At 34.8% G+C, this 18,598-nt stretch overlaps 1 protein-coding gene and 1 non-coding gene across 2 annotated transcripts in view; both read left to right on the forward strand.

Annotated features, from left to right (window-relative positions):
• Positions 1 to 18,598, forward strand: part of Slc30a9 (solute carrier family 30 member 9) — an 85,240-nt gene that overhangs the window by 31,466 nt on the left and 35,176 nt on the right. The window contains 3 exon segments of the mRNA XM_015481752.2: positions 7,278 to 7,336; positions 14,258 to 14,325; positions 17,265 to 17,367. Coding sequence (XP_015337238.1) covers positions 7,278 to 7,336; positions 14,258 to 14,325; positions 17,265 to 17,367 — 230 coding nt within the window.
• On the forward strand, positions 16,028 to 16,157 carry LOC125611017. The gene has a single exon (XR_007341128.1). It is a non-coding gene; the product is annotated as a small nucleolar RNA SNORA38 (small nucleolar RNA).

Genomic DNA, 18,598 nt, shown 5'->3' on the forward strand with positions numbered 1-18,598 from the left:
CAGAAAACTTGAAATGGAACCACCATTGGACCCAGTTATTCCACTCCTTGATATATACCTGAAGGACTTAAAATCAGCATCCTACAGCATCAGTTACGCAACCACATCAGTGTTTATAGCAGGTCAATTCACAATAGTTAACCTATGGAACCAACCTAGGTGCCCTTCAACATATGAATGGATAGAGAAAATGTGGTATATAGACACAATGGAATATTGCTTCACCATAAAAAAGAATGACTTTCTGACTTTTGCTGATAAATGTGTGGAATTAATAGACTAACATGCTAAGTGAAATAAGCCAATCCCCCCAAATCAAAGGCTGAATGCTCTCTCTGATATGTGGGTGTTAACACACAATAAGGATTGGGGGGAGAATAGAAGTTCATTGGATTGGACAAGGGGGAGTGAAGGGAAGGGAGGGGAGATGGGGAATATAAAGGATAGTAGAATGAGTCAGACATAATTTTCATATGTTCGTATATGAATACATGACCAGTGAAACTCCACACCATGTATAACTTCAAGAATAGGAGCCTAATTAGAATAAGTTATACTCCATGTATGTGGAGTATATATCAAAATACAATGTACTCTCATGTATCATATCTAAAAAGAACAAATTAAAAAATAAAATGAAATATAAAAAAAGGGGAAAATTTTCTTGAGAATGTGGGAGTTTATTATCAAGGGGGGGGGGACAATTAAACTGTAAGGAGATCAAGGAGAAGGAAAGAGAGATGGCATGTAAGGAAAAACAAAGTAGGCAAAGTAACAGTATTTGGATTGCTCCCTTGTTGGCCACTGGAAGCACCTCAGGTTGAGCTGTGAAGTCCTTTTGTTGTAACTCTTGTACCATCACATCCTTACTTTCAGTTACAGTATGATATTGCAGGCTCATCTTTGTATATTTCCTGTCCCAGGTTAGGAATCACCCATTTCTAAACGGAACCACTTTCACCTTTACAGGAGAATACAGTTGAAATTTTTTTTTTATTAATTGGAAAAGAATAAGCTTACTGGGTATTTTTTTCCTTTGACTTTTATCTTTTGTACTAAAAATACTGTTTCCTAATTTATTAACATAATTGTAATTATATTTGATTTATTCTAGAGTGTATATATACACCCAAAGAGTATAATACAGTTTCAAAATAATAGTAATATTTCTTTCAGAGTGATTTAAGATTTTTGTATTTCTGTCTTTAGTTAGTATATATCCCACTAGGGATGTGTAGTCAGTTTTAAAGTCACTTGAAATTTCTCCTTTATATGAATATATTATCAATTAGATATAAAATTATGCTCATTTATTTCTTTTTGCTTGTGGTTTTTAGAGGCAATTTTATTTTTGTTTTATAATTGTGTAAAACATTTACATGGTTCCAGAGTCAAATCTACAAAGTAAAATATTATAGAGAAATCAAGCTTCATCCCTGTCCTATCTACTTTATTTCCTCCCCATTACATAGGTAACCATGTTTAAAATTTAAATTTTTCAATAATTATTTTCACCTTTTTAAAAATAAAATGTACATATTACACACACACACACACACAGATAAAGCATACTATAAATACTTTGTGCTCTTGCTTTTTTCCTTGGCAGTAAGCCCCAGGGTGTAGAGACCTTTTTTATTTCTTTATTTGAAGTGCTGGGATTAAACTCAGGACCTTGCTCATGGTAGGCAGGTACTTATTCTACCACTGAGCTACATCCCTAGCCCATTTAAAAATTTTTTCTTTTTCTTATTTAAAAAATACCTTTATTTTATTTATCTATTTTTATGCTGTGCTGAGGATTGAACTCAGTGCCTCACATGTGCTAGGCAAGCGCTGTACCACTGAGCCACAACCTCAGCCCTTTTTCTTTTTTTTTAAATACTGGGGATTGAACTCAGAGGCGTTCCACCAAGCTACATAAGACAGCCCCAGCCCTTTTTAAATTAAAAAAAAAAACAAACTTATTTTTTAGTTGCAGTTGGATACAATGCCTTTATTTTATTTATTATTTTAAGTTTTATGTGGGGCTGAGGATTGAACCCAGAGCCTCACATGTACTAGGTAAGCGTTCTACTGCTGAGCCACAACACCAGTCCCCCTTTTTAAATTTTGAGACAGGGTCTCACTAAGTTGCTGAGGCCGGCCTTGAACTTGGAATCCTCCTGCCTCAGCCTCCCAAGTATCTGGCATTATAGGTATGTACCACCATGTCTGGCTTCAAGATCTTTTAAATTCTCTATTTTGTGGATATGTTATAATTAATTCACTTATTTCCCAATAGGTCCTTTCTAGTCCTTTACTATTAAAAGAATGATAACATAAATAGCCTTGTATTTATATTAAAAGATATATTTAAAATACAAAATTTTGAGAAAGCATATTTATTTTTTATTGAAGTGTTAAACATTAAGGTAAAAGTGAAGAATTTGTTTTTATTTTGGGTTTAAGTAACATATATTTTTAGGTAATATTTAGAAGAGAATTTTATAAAAGTGTCTTTATGTTATTGCAATTCCAGGGCCCTCCCCACTCCCTTTTTTTTTTTTTTTGTTACAGTAAAAAACATAAAATTTCCCATCTTAACGATTTTTTAGTGTATAGTTCATAAGTATTGAATATATTCACATTGTTGTAAAATATCACCAGAGCTTTTTTTATCTTGCAAAACAAACTCTGTGCCTATTAAATAACCACTACTCCTTTTCCCCTTCCCCAAGTCCCTGACAACCATCATTTACTTTCTGTTTCTGTGCATTTAACTAATTTAGATACATCCTATAAGGTGGAATAATATCTACTGGTACACTGATGGACATTTGGGTTTCTTCTCCTCTTGGGAAATATAACTAGTGTGCTGTTATGATCATGCTTGTTCATATAGCTCTTCAAGACCCTCTTTAGTATTCTGTTATATATATTCCTAGAGGTGGGATTTCTGGATTATATGGTAATCCTATTGATTGATTGATTGATACTGGAGATTGAACCCAGGGGTGCTTCACTGCTTAGCTACATCCTCAGCTATTTTAATTTTTTTTTTTTTTTTTAAGATAGGTTTTTGCTTAGTTGCTTAGGATCTCACTTGAGTTGCTGAGGCTGGCCTCAAACTTCTGATCTGGACTGTCTCAGCCTCTCAAGTCACTGGGATTATAGGTGTGCATCATTATGCCAACTGTTTTTAAGTTTTGTTTTGTTTTGCAGTAAATAAACAAATTAACTATATTAAATTGATGATATAACAAAGGAAAATAGAATTATTTCAAATAACTTTTTTATCTATGCTTTTTTAATTTTAAGGGATTTATTTATTCTAAATAGGTGTATATGACAACAGAATGCACTTTGATTCATTGTGCAGAGTTGTAGCACAACTTTTCATTTCTCTGGTCGTACACAATGTAGTGTCGCACCATATGTGCAGTTATACATTTATCTCGTGTAATGATGTTCGTCTCATTCCACCATCTTTCTTGCCCCCATACCTTCTCCCCTCACCTCCCCACCCTTTGCCCAATCACAGTTCCTCCTTTTTTCCATGCCCTGCCCCCAGTTATGGATCAACATTCACTTATCACAGAGAATATTGACCTTTGGTTTTTTTGGGATTGGCTAACTTCACTTAGCATTATATTCTCCAACTCCATCCATTTGCCTGCAAATGCCATAATTTTACTGTTTTTAAATGCTGAGTAATATTCCATTGTGTATGTATGCCACAGTTTCTTCTATCCATTCATCTGATGAAGGGAATCTAGGTTGGTTCCACAGTTTAGCTATTATGAATTGAGCTGCTATAAACATTGATATGGCTATGTTACTATAGTATGCTATATTTTGGGTATAGATCAAGGAGTGGGATATCTGGGTCAAATGGTGGTTCCATTCCAAGTTTGTTTTTTTTTTTTTTAGTTAATAGGTGAACACAATGACTTTATTTTACTTTATGTGGTGCTAAGGATTGAACCCAGTGCCTCAAGCATGCTAGGCAAGCTCTCTACCTCTGAGCCACAACCCCAGCCCCATTCCAAGTTTTTTAAGGAATCTCTATGCTGCTTTCCAGATTGGTTGTACCAATTTGCAGTCCCACCAGCAATGTATGAGTGTGCCTTTTCCCCCACATCCTCACCAACACTTATTGTTATTTGTATTCTTGATAACTGCCATGAGATGAAATCTTAGTTTTGATTTGCATTTCTCTAATTACTAGAGATATTGAGCATTTTTTCGTATATTTGTTGATCAATTTTATATCTTCTGAGAAGTCTCTGTTTAGCTCCTTAGCCCATTTAATTGATTGGGTTGTTTGTTTTTTTGGTGTTAAGTTTTTTGAGTTCTTTATATATCCTGGAGATTAGTGCTCTATCTGACATGTGTGTGACAAAAATCTGCTCCCAAAATGTAGGCTCTCTCTTCACCTTATTGATTGTTTCTTTTGCTGAGAAGGTTTTTAGTTTGAATCCATTTCATTTATTGATTCTTGATTTTATTTCTTGCGCTTTAGGAGTCTTGTAAAGGAAATCAGGGCCTAATCTGATGCAATGGAAGATTTGGGCCTACTTTTTCATCTATTAGGCACAGGGTCTTTGGTCTAATTCCTAGGTCCTTGATCCACTTTGAAGTGAGTTTTGTGCATAGTGAGATATAGGGGTTTAGTTTCATTTTGCTGCATATGGATTTACAGTTTTCCCAGCACCATTTGTTAAAGAGGCTATCTTTTTGCTAATGTATTGTATGTTTCTGGTGCTTTTGTCTAGTATGAGAAAACTGTATTTATTCTGTACCTTCTATTCTGTACCATTGGTCTACATGTCTATTTTGGTGCCAATACCACGCCATTTTTGTTACTATAGCTTTGTAGTATAGTTTAAGGTCTGGTATTATGATGCCTCCTGCTTCACTCTTCTTGCTAAGGATTGTGTTGGCTATTCTGGGTCTCTTATTTTTCAAATGAATTTCATGATAGCTTTTTCTATTTCTATAAGGAATGACATTGGCATTTTAATTGGAATCCCATTGAATCTATATAGCATTTTGGGTAGTATGGCCATTTTGACAATATTAATTTTGCCTATCTAAGAGCATGGGAGATTTTTCTAGCTTCTAAGGTCTTTTTCAATTTCTTTCTTTAGTGTTCTGTAGTTTCATTGTAGAGGTCTTTCACCTCTTTTGTTAAATTGATTCCCAAAGTTTTTTTTTTTTTTTTTTTTTTTGAGGCTATTGTGAATGGGGTAGTTTTCCTAATTTCTCTTTCAGAGGATTCATCACTGATGTATAGAAATGCATTTGATATTTAGATATTGATTTTATATCCTGCTACTTTGATGAATTCATTTATTCTGGAAGTTTTTGGGTGGAGTTTTTTGGATCCTCGAAGTATAGGATCATGTCGTCAGCAAATAATGATAGTTTGAGTTTTTCTTTTCCTATTTGTATCCTTTCAATTTCTTTGGTCTAATTGCTCTGGCTAGAGTTTCAAGGACTGTGTTGAATAGAAGTGGTGAAAAAGGGCATCCCTATCTTTTTCCCATTTTTAGAGGGAATGCTTCCAATTTTTTTCCATTGAGAATGATGTTGGCCTTGAATTTAGCATAGATAGCTTTTACAGTGTTGAGGTATGTTCCTACTATCCCTAGTTTTTATAGTGTTTTGAACATGAAAGGCTGCTGTATTTTGTCAAATGCTTTCTCTGCATCAATTGATATAATCATATGATTTTTGTCTTTAAGTCTATTAGTGTGATGAATTACATGTATTGATTTCCAAATGTTGAATCAACCTTGCATCCCTGGAATTAACCCAACTTGATCCTATTTTTTAAATATGTTTTTGTATGTGATTTGCCAGAATTTTATTGAGAATTTTGCATCTATGTTCATCAGGGATATTGGTCTGAAATTTTCTTTCCTTGATGTGTCTCTGCTTGGTTTCAGTATCAGGATGATATAGCTTCATAGAATGAGTTTGGAAGGGTGCCTTCCTTTTCTATGTCATGGAATAATTTGAGAAATATTGGTATTAATTATTTCTTGTAGGTCTTGTGGAAATCAGCTGGGAATCCGTCTGGTCCCAGGCTTTTCTTGGTTGGTAGGCTTTTGATGACATCTTCTATTTTCTTGATTGAATTTGTTCTGCTTAAATTGTATATGCCCTCTTGGCTCAGTTTGGGTTGGTTATATGCCTCTAGAAATTTGTCAGTGTCTTTGATGTTTTCTATTTTACTGGAGTATAAATTCTCAAAATAGTTTCTGAATTGTCTTCTGTATTTCAATAGTGTCTATCATGATATTTCCTTTTTCATCATGAATTTTATTAATTTGAGTTTTCTCTCTTCTTTTTGTTAGGGTGGCTAAGGATTTGTTGATTTTATTTATTTATTTTTCATAAAACCAGCTTCTAGTTTTGTCAGTTTTTTGAATTGTTTCAGTTTCATTGATCTCCGCCCTGATTTTAATTATTTTCTGTCTTCTATACTTTGGGTGTTTGGTTTGTTCTTTGTCAAGGACTTTTAGATGTAATCTCAGGTTGTTTATTTGTTGACTTTTTCTTTTTTTAATGAATGAGCTTAATGCAGTGAACTTTCCTCTTAGTACTGCTTTCATAGTGTCCTAGAGATTTTGATAAGTTGTATGGGGGTTCTCATTTACCTCTAAGAATTTTTTTTTTATCTCCTTCCTGATGTCTTCTGGTATCCATGTATCATTCAGTAGCATATTATTTAGTCTCCAGGTGTTAGAGTAGTTTCTATTTTTTATTTTATCATTGGTTTCTAATTTCATTCCATTGTGGTCAAATAGAAAATATTGTCTCTATTTTTTTGTATTTGCTAAGACTTGCTTTGTGGCATAACTTTTTAAGTTTTTGAGGAACATCCATATTTTCCAGAGGGATGTTTTATATTCCCACCAACAATGCCTAAGGATTTCAGTTTCTAGGTATTCTTGCCAGAACTTGTTTCCTATTGTTGTTTCAGTTGTAGCCATCCTATTAGATATAAGGTGATCTCTCATTGTGTTTTCATTATATATCTCTGATGTTTGGTGATGTTGAATATCTTTTCATCTTTTTGTTAGTTTGTTTGTATGTCATCCTTGGAGAAATGTCTGCTAGTCCATTGTCCAATTTTTAATCAGGTTGCAAATTCCAATTTCTTATGATAACTTGATATTATTGCCAGCAGCTAGTAGAGCATATTTAACATAGTTAAATAGTTAGTTGTGTTAATCTAAACTGGTAAGAATATGTATGACCTAAATTTATTTTCTTAATTCCTTCAGGGCTGTTTAGAAATCAAAAGATATTAAAAGAATATAGAGATTTCTTGGGAAACACCAAGGTAAGGATATTTTTCCAATGTTTATATGTGTGTATTACACAGTAAAATACTAACTTTAGTCCATTATGAAGTTTTAGCATGTCTGTAATCTTAATCCAAGATTTTCTTGAGCACATTGTAATTTAATAAGTATTCCTTTCTGGCTTATTTTCTTGAACTTAAAAAAAAAAACACTAAATTTGGACATAAGTTTTCTAAGCATGCAGATGTAGACAAAAGTGACTTTATTTTCCCAGATAGTAACAAGATTTATATCTCTCATATACATCCTTAATTTCTTTTGTCTATTTTTCTACCCCTAACTCTGGTTGAACAGTCAGACTATTAACTCTCTGAGTTTGCCCAAGAATCTCAATCCTTGGAGGAGAAAATTACTCAGCCAATTTGATTGTTCTTTCTTTATTGTTTGACTATGCAAAATCAGTGGATCTCAATATTATTTAACAATCTTACTAAACTTTCATAGTACATTCATTCTTCTGCTCTGTGAAATACCTACTGCATACCTTTTTCTCTCTTCTCATACTCCCTATAGCCTCACTCTTCACTCTTAAGCTTTTGACCTGCTGAAAAACAGATGTACCGATGATCTGACTTAAAATGGTTCCGTTTATAATTTTTTGATTTTTATGATGGTGTAGAAGCATACCTATATGATTTCTCTCTTTCAGTACCTTATTCAGTGAATTTTATGAGATATGCAGAACTTCATTATAAAATAGGCCTTGTGTTAGATGATTTTGCTCAACTGTGTGCTAACACATTAAGGTGGGCTAGGCTAAGCAGTGATGTTCAGTAGGGTAGGTGTGTCAAATGCATTTTCAACTTATTTTATGCTTTTCAGTGGGTTTATCAGGAATTAACCCCATCATAAATCAAAGATCATCTGAAAATTAATAAAAATATATCATTTTTTAAACTGGGGATTTAACCCAGGGGGATTCTATCCTGAGCTATACCCATAGATAATTTTTATTTTGTGAAAGTGTCGTACCCAATCGCTGAAGCTGGTCTTGAACTTGCAATCCTCCTGCCTCTGCCTTCTGAATTGCTGAGGTTTGTGCCCTATCACACCCAGCAAAGTACCTCACTTTTTCATCACAAAATTTACTGACTTATCTACACCCTTGTCAAAATAACAAGCTTTCTTTCCTACTAGAAGTAAGTAATATTGGGACAAATATAGGAAGTTTGCCTTTCTTATCCCACCTCTTCCTTTCTCCTGAACTCAATCTAATTGGACTCTTTTCCCATCACTCCACTGAAATGGCTTTTCCCAAGTCCCGAGATGCCAAGCAGTCTGTGCCCAGAGCTCACTTTCCATTTAAACTTAGCTGGAAGGGATCTCCTGTCAAGAAGTTAATGCCATATCTGGGGAAAAGGCTACATATGCAAATTGTCTTCCTTCTTAATGGCATTTGAGACACTGCTCCCTTTTTGCAAAGTTTACAGTTTAACAATGATGACAATTAAACCCTGTTTTTCTGGCACCCCAGCGATGCAATGAGGGTATAGATTTTCTTTAATAGTAGAGCCTTTGTGTGTCTATGAGTCAGCATTGTCATTCCTGTGCTGCAAGGGCTGATGCCACTGCCTCTCTGCTGTGGAATAAATAATTTAAGCCAGAGACACCTGCCTCCTGGGAAGTGACTTATATCCTTATGCCTGTTTCACATGAACTATAATCCTCACCATATTTTTTTTAAAGTAGCTGTTGACTTTTGTGTCACCAGAGGTCTTTTGAAGACTTAATATGCCTCAGTATTTGAAAACGCCAGGTTTTGAATAGAATTCATTTCAGTTACACCCCTCACACCTTTGAGTGTGGTAAGTGGATAAAACTAGTACACCAATTCCCTCAGTGGTTCCCCTGTTCCTTTTAGGAACGTTCACTCTCACACTAAGGTTGTTGCTTTCCTACACTAGAACATATAAGGTTCTGTTTGTTAGAATTAAATATCTCTTTATTTTTTATTTCTGCCCCAGATACTTCTTTTTCCATTGTATTATTCTTTGTCTCACAGTAATTTCAAGAATAAGATATACGAAGTCACAGTGTTCTGGGTCTGCCAAAAGCATTCTCGTACCAAAACAATAGCTAACCCTCTGATAATCCAGTTGTATATTGTCCATTTAAAACATTTTCTTTTCTTTCTTTTTTTTTTTTTTCTTTTTTTGGTATCAGTGATTGAACCCAGGGACGCTTAACCATTGGGCCACAGCCCTTTTTTAATATTTTATTTAGAGACAGGGTGTCTCATTAAGTTGCTTAGAGCCTCACTAAGTGGCTGAAGCTGGATTTGAACTTGCAGTCCTCCTCCTTCAGCCTCCCAAGCCACTGGGACTACCGGCATATGCCACTGTGCCTTGTTCATTTTCTCTTAAATATGTTCTACTTTCCTGTGCTTTCTCTTAGAATCCTAATTCTGTGAGTTTCTTAAGTTAGTCCTTTAGAACACTGGAAGTACATTTATCTCCAGCTTAAATGAGTAAGTGCCACTTTTCCTGTTAGTCCTCTCTGAAATCTGTCCTAATTTTCTATACTTGTCTCAATCCAAAAGAAACTTGTTAATTGTAAAATTTTTCAAGTATAAACAAAAAATAGAAAAAAAGAGATATCAGATATTCATTAATTACCATCATTTTGTAATCTTGATCTTGAAAAAGGGCAGTTCTATTTATTTATTTGAGACAGGGTCTTGCTAGGTTGCAGAGGCTGGCCTTGAATCAATTTGCAATACTCCTTCCAAATGGCTTTCTGTATCACTGGAATTACAGGCATGTGTCACACCCAGCTCCAGCTGCTTTTATTATGGAATTTATAGGTAGCTTTTACAGGATGCTTCTCAAGAGTGTTGTGAATCCTGGCTCCCTATAATCTCTTTTATTTTTTCAGATTTTGATTCTCCTGTTAGACACACAATTATTATAAAGATATCCATACTAGCCCTTCCTTATTATTCTTTCTGACCTTGTTACTGCCAACATTTTCCCCTTTTCTACAATATTCTTTAGCTCAACAAATCTCTTTTTTCCTTATTATAGCATTCTATTCTGATCTTAAAGATCTCATTTCCCTTTCTTCTTGGTTTTTCCCTCCCTTAAATTCTCAAACCTTTCTTCTAAAGAAATCTTTATCTTCTACCTTAGGTAGCATGTTTTTGTTATTTGTATGCATCTTTTAACATTCTCCTCTCTACTCAACCAAAGGATACAGTACATTCTTGTTATAATCAAACACACACTCTCTGCATTTATCAGTAAGCAGTAGAACTTAGAAATCTAGATCCATGATCAGAGTTTATAGCTTACTAAGTGCAAATTGAAACCCCACGGACAAGTTTTGTTTTGTATAATTCCTTCTCTTAGTCTTGAAGTACAGAACTAGGAGTACCTGACTTCACACTTTTTTAAATTTATTTATTTTTTCTGTTTTCTTTTTAGTTTTTAAATTTAATTTAATTTTTTCTTCCCACATTTTTTGTTGGTGCATTATAGTTGTACATACTGGTGGGATTATTTGTTATTTATTCATACATGCACACAATACACAATATAACAGTATAATTTGGCTAACGTCACTCCCTCACTCCCTTCTTTTATTCCATGGGCCCTTTCCTCTACTGATCTCTCCTTTTTTTTTTTCATTTTCATGAACAGATACCAGATAAATCTGTATTTTACAGTTAAAATTTATACAAAAGTCAAGCCCTGAAGTATTTTTTCCCTCAGAGGAAAGTTCCAATGATTAAAAAATTTGTTAAAAAAGAGGAGAGAGAATAGTGTATAAAAGTATTTTTACTTAAAATGTTGAACCTTTGCACCACTTATAAATGAAATCAAACCTTTTGCATCTAACATTTTCTTGCCATTCAAGAGTCAAGTTTCGGGCTGAGGATGTGGCTCAAGCGGTAGCGTGCTCGCCTGTCATGCGTGCGGCCCGGGTTCGATCCTCAGCACCACATACAAACAAAGATGTTGTGTCTGCCAATAACTAACTAACTAAATAAATATTAAAAAAAAAAAAAAAAGAGTCAAGTTTCTAAAGCTGGAATACCATTGCCAAGTAGTGGTATAAAAGGAAGGATAGTGAATTCTACACATACCTTGGATCACACAACACTGTGCAGCCAGTTGATGGTTTCTGGATAACATTTAGCAGTGATGTGATAAAACACAGTTACGTATAGAGTCCAGTGATTGCCATTTAATCAAGACTCCACTTCTTCATATATTTTACCATTAATAGAGAAAACATCCTTCAAAACAGAGTCATTGAATCTTTATTGTTTTAACAGCATACAATTGTTATAAAGGTATCCATACTAGCCCTACCATAAAATTAATTAATAAATATGGAATTAATAATAAATAAGGAGCCACAAGGAGTTATTTTCATGTTCTGCATCTGTGCACACTTGCATAATGTGGCGCCTGTGCTCATGATACTGTAGAAGCAGCAGTTTCTAACTTGTCTTAAGTGGATACATTGGAAAGTAATAAATAGCCTCATAAAATACTACACTCTACCTGTCATAGGTGAATACTATATATTTTTCATAAAGTGTAGACAGTTCACACTGTTTTTCAAGGCAAGGCCTTTTGCTCTGGTGTTCATATGAAATTTAGGAAATACTCTTTAAAATCCTGGCTTCCAGAACTGGGTGAAAACACCATAAAAGTGTAAAACAAGCAAATACACACCCCCCAGAACAAAAACATTTTGCTTCCCTAATGCCTAAATCAGAATCTTTTCTCAGTTTTTTTCTGCAATATCAGGCCAACTTGGATCTATAGAATTTAAGTTGTTATAGACTGCCCTGCAGGACCTCTATTTCATTGAGGTCCAGTCCTTCTCTTTAAGACCTGTTGGTGCTTGCCTGCAGGGGACAAAATTGCCATAAGTTATGGTAACTTAGTAAGAATCAAATTTTGCTTGGCATGAGCCCACTAAACCCTCAAATTTCGTCCCCTATTTGTTTTTCTCAAGGATCCAAGCCCCAGTACTTTAGATTTTAAAGACTTTACTTACTTGGACTTATTCATTAAGTTGTAGCCAGCTCCCCACCCCCCTACTTCTTAGGTAGAGCTGGGGAAGAACAGAACAGAATGTATACCAAATCCTAAAGGAAAGGAGAGAACTAACTAAGCATGCCCAGCATTCCGTCACAAGTTCATCAGTTTACCTACCTCATTCTCAGGAGGCCAGTAGGAATAGGGGAGTGTCCGATGCCAACAATATGGGAGTAGCGGGAATCCCTCTTCATGGAAATCAGAGAAGTAAGGAAGTATCAAATACACTAGCAGGTATTCTTCTTTGGAACACATTGTTCTCAAGAATCCTAAGACAACCTTTCTCCAGCATTTTTTCCCCTACTTTATTAATCCCTCTTCCTCAGTTTCCCTTGCAGAGAACTCTTCCTCTTTATCCAAGCTGCTAACATTAGAGATTCATTAAGGGCCTTTTTTATATTTTAAATCCATTAGCAAGTTCCATTGGCATTTTCTCCAAAATACATTCCTAGTGTAGCTGCCTCTCACTGTGTCCTTTATTGAAACCCTAGTCTAAACCATTCTTCTCTCCTACCCGGAACATCTTTCTAATTAATCACTCTATCTTTTGTTTTTTCAGTCCACATCATAAACTGTATCTTTTAAAAACATAAATCAGACTATGTCAAGTCTCTGCTTAACATTATTCAGTGACTTTCTTTTTTTCCCACTAGAATAAAATTCAAACTAAGTAAGTAAGGAGTCTGCAGAGTCCTGTGGGATATAGCTCCTGTTTCACTGGCCCCAGTTCCTACCATTTTTCTTGCTTCAGCCACTGTGACCTTATTTTTGTCCTTTGTACAAACCAAGCTTATTTCTGTTACAGTCTTTGAACTTTCTCATCTCATAATTGAGCCTCTTTCCCTGACTACTTGAACTCTTCCCCACCCATTGCCATATTACTTCTCTTTAATTTGCTTTATTATATTCATTTTGATGTTAGGCATTTGTGATCTATGAGATTTGTGAAGGCAGGAACTCCCTTCTTGTTTACTGTCATGTTCCAGCATCTGGAACTGTGCCAGGCATAGAGTAGTTGCACAATAAGTATTTCCTGAGTAAATGGTGGAAGGAAAAACATAAAATACTTTAATAAAGGTGTAAAGTACAATAATAAATTTATAGTAGAGTATTTCTGTGTTGATTATCAAGGAAGGCTATCAAGGAAGAAAGGTGACACTTGGCTAGACATAGAAGAGAATAAATAGATTGCAGTGGAAAAAGTAGGTAATAACAAAAAGTAGGTAATAATAATAATAAAAGAAGGTAATAACTAAATCCAGGAGAAGGAAAAAGTATGAGAGAAAACACAAGGAAGTATATATTCAAAGAAAGGCAAAAAAAAAAAAAAAAGAAAGAAAAAGAATATAGTTCCCCTGAATGTTTCCCTACTTGCTTTGTTTCGTTTGTTTTGCTTTGTTCTGGAATTTAACACACTATTTTCAGTTGAGGTCTTTTGTCTTGAGAGAACAGTCAGAAGTTGAAGTAGAACAGCAGAGTCATTGGCTTTGGCTGTTTCTTTTTGAAAAGTTAAGAAGTTGCTTAAGAAATGCAAAATTTGTAGAGTATATGAATTTCAGTTCAATATATTTTTATCACTTTATTACTAGTTTCTTTGTGGCCCATTTGGATCCTTTCTGGAAGTAGGCATGACATGAATTACAGGGAAAACACTTAAGGTCTTTTTCCAGCTGCATTTTTAATTTTCTTCTGCCCATTTTTTAAGAGGAAATTCTGAGGGAAAAGAAATAAGTAAAGCCTAGTTGTTGAGAGATTTTGATAGAAGACAAATTTTCTACTGTGTCAGAGTATTATAGTGCTTTTGTGGGAGATTTTGGAGAGGTTTTGTTTTTGTTTTTGTTTTTATAGCCACGTTCCAGAACAGCATCAGTGTTCTTTAAGGGACCAGGAAAAGTGGTGATGGTTGCCATTTGCATGTAAGTACTGAAAAATAAACTTGTAAAAATAGAAATATATTCTTTTTAATGTGTGTATGCCTGAATATATAAAGTTATTACTTGGTAGGGAGCTATAGAGTTAGAGGTTCATGTTGTTTTAGGAGGAATCGAATAAGCCTGTATTGTTAGTAAAGCAGTGGGGGAAGAGTAGGAGTCCACAGAGGCAGGCACTCACGCTTGTGCTCTATGTACTTTTGATATTGTTAAGATCTGCATTGCTACCTGAAATTGTTTATTTTCACTGAAATTGGTAGAATATCTTTTAAAATGTTAAATCAGCCAAGCTTATTTTTTGAATAACTAAACCAACCTAGGTTACAGATACTGAAGAATATATTCATGCTTGTTTTCTCCCATTTGCCTGGAAGAACATAATTATTGATTTTTTTCTTTTTCCGTCTGTCTTCTTGATTCCTGTTACATTGTTTACCTTTTATTCATTTTGCTAATCACTTTTTTTTTTTTTTGATACTGGGGATTTAACTCAGGGACACTTCTATCCCTGAGATACATTCCCCAGCCCTTTTTATTTTTTATTTTAAGACAGGATCTCACTAAGTTGCTTAGGTCCTCACAGCTGAGGCAGGCCTCAAACTTGTGATCCTTCTGTCTTAGCCTCCCAAGTCGCTGAGATTGCAAGCATGCACCACCACGCCCAGCTGATCAATCTATTTTAAGCTGTATAGCCAGGCACAGCCGCATACACAGTGGCATAAACCTACTGACTCCGGAAGCTGAGACAGGAGGCTTGAAAATTCCAGACGAGCTTCAGCATCTTAGCAAGGCCCTAAGCAACATAAAAGCATTAATTCTATAATTCATTAGTTCTTTTATTTCTTAAAAATATGTATCAGAAACTATAAGAAGACCTGGATATGTAAAGATACAATGCATGATTCTTTAAGATTTGCAGGGGTACTAAACTAGAGCAAGGGCATTTACAATAATGTAAACAAGGGATGATGATGTCATGATGGGACACATGGAGAGAGACAGACAGATTCAGTGGGTACTTAAAAAATATGGTCAAAGATGATACCCAAGTTTCTCTCTTTAGGCATTGGGTAAATATTGTTCCATTCACTGAGAGAAATGCTAGAAGGAGGGCAAAGTATGGACAGAGAAAATATTTTAGTTTGAGGTATCTGTAGGTCAGATGTAGGTGATCAACAGGACTAGTTCTTTTTTTTTTTTTTTCTTTTTTGTAGCTGTAGATGGACAGAATGGGGTTTTTGTTGTTGTTGTTGTTGTTGTTTTATTTTTATGTGGTGCTAAGGATCGAATGAAGTGCTCACTCATGTTAGGCAAGTGCTCTGCCACTGAGCTACAGCCCCAGCCTGGATTAGTTCTTTTTGCTAGTAAAATAGTGATAGTAATTATAGCTCTCCTTGTTAGAGGAATATGTATAACATCTATAACCTGGTTAGTATAGTACCTGGTGCATAAAATATACTTAATAATTATTATTGTTAATGTATATTGGTCTAAGCTCAGGAGAGAGAACTAGGTTATTTAGAGTCAAAAATTATCAGTATTCACATTAGTATTTAATTATTCAAATGATAATTAAAGCCACAGGAGTACTTGAGATCATATGGGGAATAGTACATATAGGGTGAAGAAAAGCCTCCATGAGAAATCCTTGAAGAATGCTGACATTTAAGAAGTAGGTGGAGGAACCCCCACTACAAAGTTGTGTCTTTGGTTCTCTGTCTTTGGACACATAAGAATTAGCGGTAAAGAAATATAGATTTGGAAAAGTCTGGGGGCAGCTCATTCCCCATGGGCTTAAGGTCAGTCATCCCACATTGAAAAGGGAAGGAAAAAAAAGTGGAGGAAAAAGAGCCTTCAACGGAGAGAGGAACAGTGAGGCACAAGGTAGGAAGAAAGCCAGGAGTATCAAAAGTGGCAAATAGAGGTTAAGGAAAGTACTAAAATATTTCTAGGACTTTAATAACAAGGAATAGTTGCTAGTATTGATAGGAACAATCTAGTAGGATGTTGAAGGGAGGAGACATTGTGTAGTGAACCAGAGACTTAGTATAAAGTGAGGAAAACTGAGACCATAGAAATAAATTAGATTTTTTTCCCAATAAGTTATTTGCCCAGTGTGGTGGCCTCTGCTTGTAATCCCAGCTACTTCGGAGACTGAGACAGGAGGATCACAAGTTTGAGGTCAGCCTGGGCTACTTAGCAACACCCTGTCTTAAAATAAAAAGGCCTACGGATTTAGTTCAGTGGTAGAGTGCTCTTGTGTTCAGCCCCCACTATTGCAAATAAATAAATAAATAAATAAATAAATATCTGAAGTGAAGGAGAGTGGGAAGGGGAAAGGATAATTGGAGGTATACAGTTTTCTTATTTACAAAATGTGGGTGTTAATATTTGTATTATGGAGTTGTAATATAGCATGGTAGGTGACAAGCACAGTGCCTGAGATCAGTCATGTTAGTCATTACTGTTGGAATCTGAGCCCCTCTTTTTCTCTGAGGTAATCCTGTTTATTTGAGCATTTGGGTCTTCTAGTTTTGACCCAAGGCTATATAATTCTAGGTTTGTCCTCAACTCTGGCATCTCCCTGCTCAACAGAGGTTTACCAAAGTCTTGTCTTTAATGCTGGCCTCCTGGACAATATCAAATGCAGATTCTCTTTTACTTTTCATCTTGTCCAAATGCAGAATACCCTCTTTTCTCTCACATTCTCAAAATATGGTCAAGTAATTGTTTACATATATTGTGCCTCTTTATGTGAGTACTTAATGGTACCATAAACTATATTTCTCAGATTTGTACTCTTGTTATGTGAATGGTAATAATTTCTTTTAAATTTACTTTTAATGGACTTCAGTCAATTAAATAAGCTTTTGGTGAAAATTTTTAATCTAAACCTATGCTAAATTGTTCTCTCTCTCCCCTAGCAATGGTTTAAACTGCTTCTTTAAATTCCTTGCCTGGATTTATACGGGTTCAGCAAGTATGTTTTCAGAAGCTATACACTCATTATCTGATACTTGTAACCAGGTGAGGATAAAAGCTTTTTTCTTACTAATTTTAAAATACATATTTAAGCTTTAGTCTGAAAGTTGATATATTTAAAAACAGTGATTCCTATAGTTGGTTTATGGTAGAAAAGGAAAATTGTTTTACTTTTGAGTGATTAAGTACAATTGGCTTTCTGTATCTGTGAGTTCTACATCCATGGTTTCCATATCTTAAGATTCAACCAAAATTACTAAAAAAAAAAAAGAAAATTGTATCTGTACAGAACATGTATATTCATTTTTCCTTGTCATTCCCTAAACAATTTGGTAATTATATACATAGCATTTATACTGTGTTAGGCATAAGTAATATAGAAATGATAAATAATATAGAAATGATTTTTTAAATGAGAGGATGTTTGTAAGTTGTATGCAAATTATACTATTTTATATAAGGGATTTGAGCATCCAAGGATTTTATTATCCTTGAGTTGTCTTGGATTTAATTCCCCAATAATATAGAGGGTTATCATTATATTTTAAAGCAGATCATTAGGCTCTGAGAACATCCAGCAATGGAATGTGAAGTATGGCTATCAGTTACGAAGTGGTTACAGGTTTTCCTAGAAGAAATTCTTACATTGAGTAGAAATTTGTTATCTAAATGAGTTCTTAATGACTCTAAGAGTCAGTAAATTAAGTTTTTGAGTAAAGATATAAAATAGTGGGAAATTACAGTCACATGAGTTAAGAAGACAGAAATGAATGTTCAGGGAATCTGAAGTGACTCCATTACAAAGCAGAATTCAATAGAGGAAGGAACTAAATAAGACAAAAATCTGTGGAAGTCTTATATAGGGATTTCCTTGAGTTGAGTCTTTGCTGAATGTTAATTCACACATGTGTAAGGTGTAGACATTAGTCTGGGTAAGAAACCATCATGGAGCAGCAATAAGCTGAGTAAGTCCTAGAGCTTACACAGGACTGAAATACATTCAAGTTCTGAGAGGTGAGATAAGAGGGTCCCCATTAATACCCGGTCAACAAAAGGCTCTTACCATAATAGTGGAGATAAATTATCCTTAGTTGTAAAGGCTATTTTAATAGAACCCTTCCTAACAGACCTCCCTAGATCAAACTGATATGCAGACAATTTAATAACTTGTCAGAAGAAAGCCCTACACTCTTTAAGGAAGATAGGGAAATCCTAACATTCAGTATAACAAGTATTACATGCACAGTGTTTAGCATACAATTTTAAAAAAACCTAC

Source organism: Marmota marmota, unplaced genomic scaffold, assembly GCF_001458135.2.
Source record: "Marmota marmota marmota unplaced genomic scaffold, marMar, whole genome shotgun sequence".
Taxonomy (NCBI): domain Eukaryota; kingdom Metazoa; phylum Chordata; class Mammalia; order Rodentia; family Sciuridae; genus Marmota; species Marmota marmota.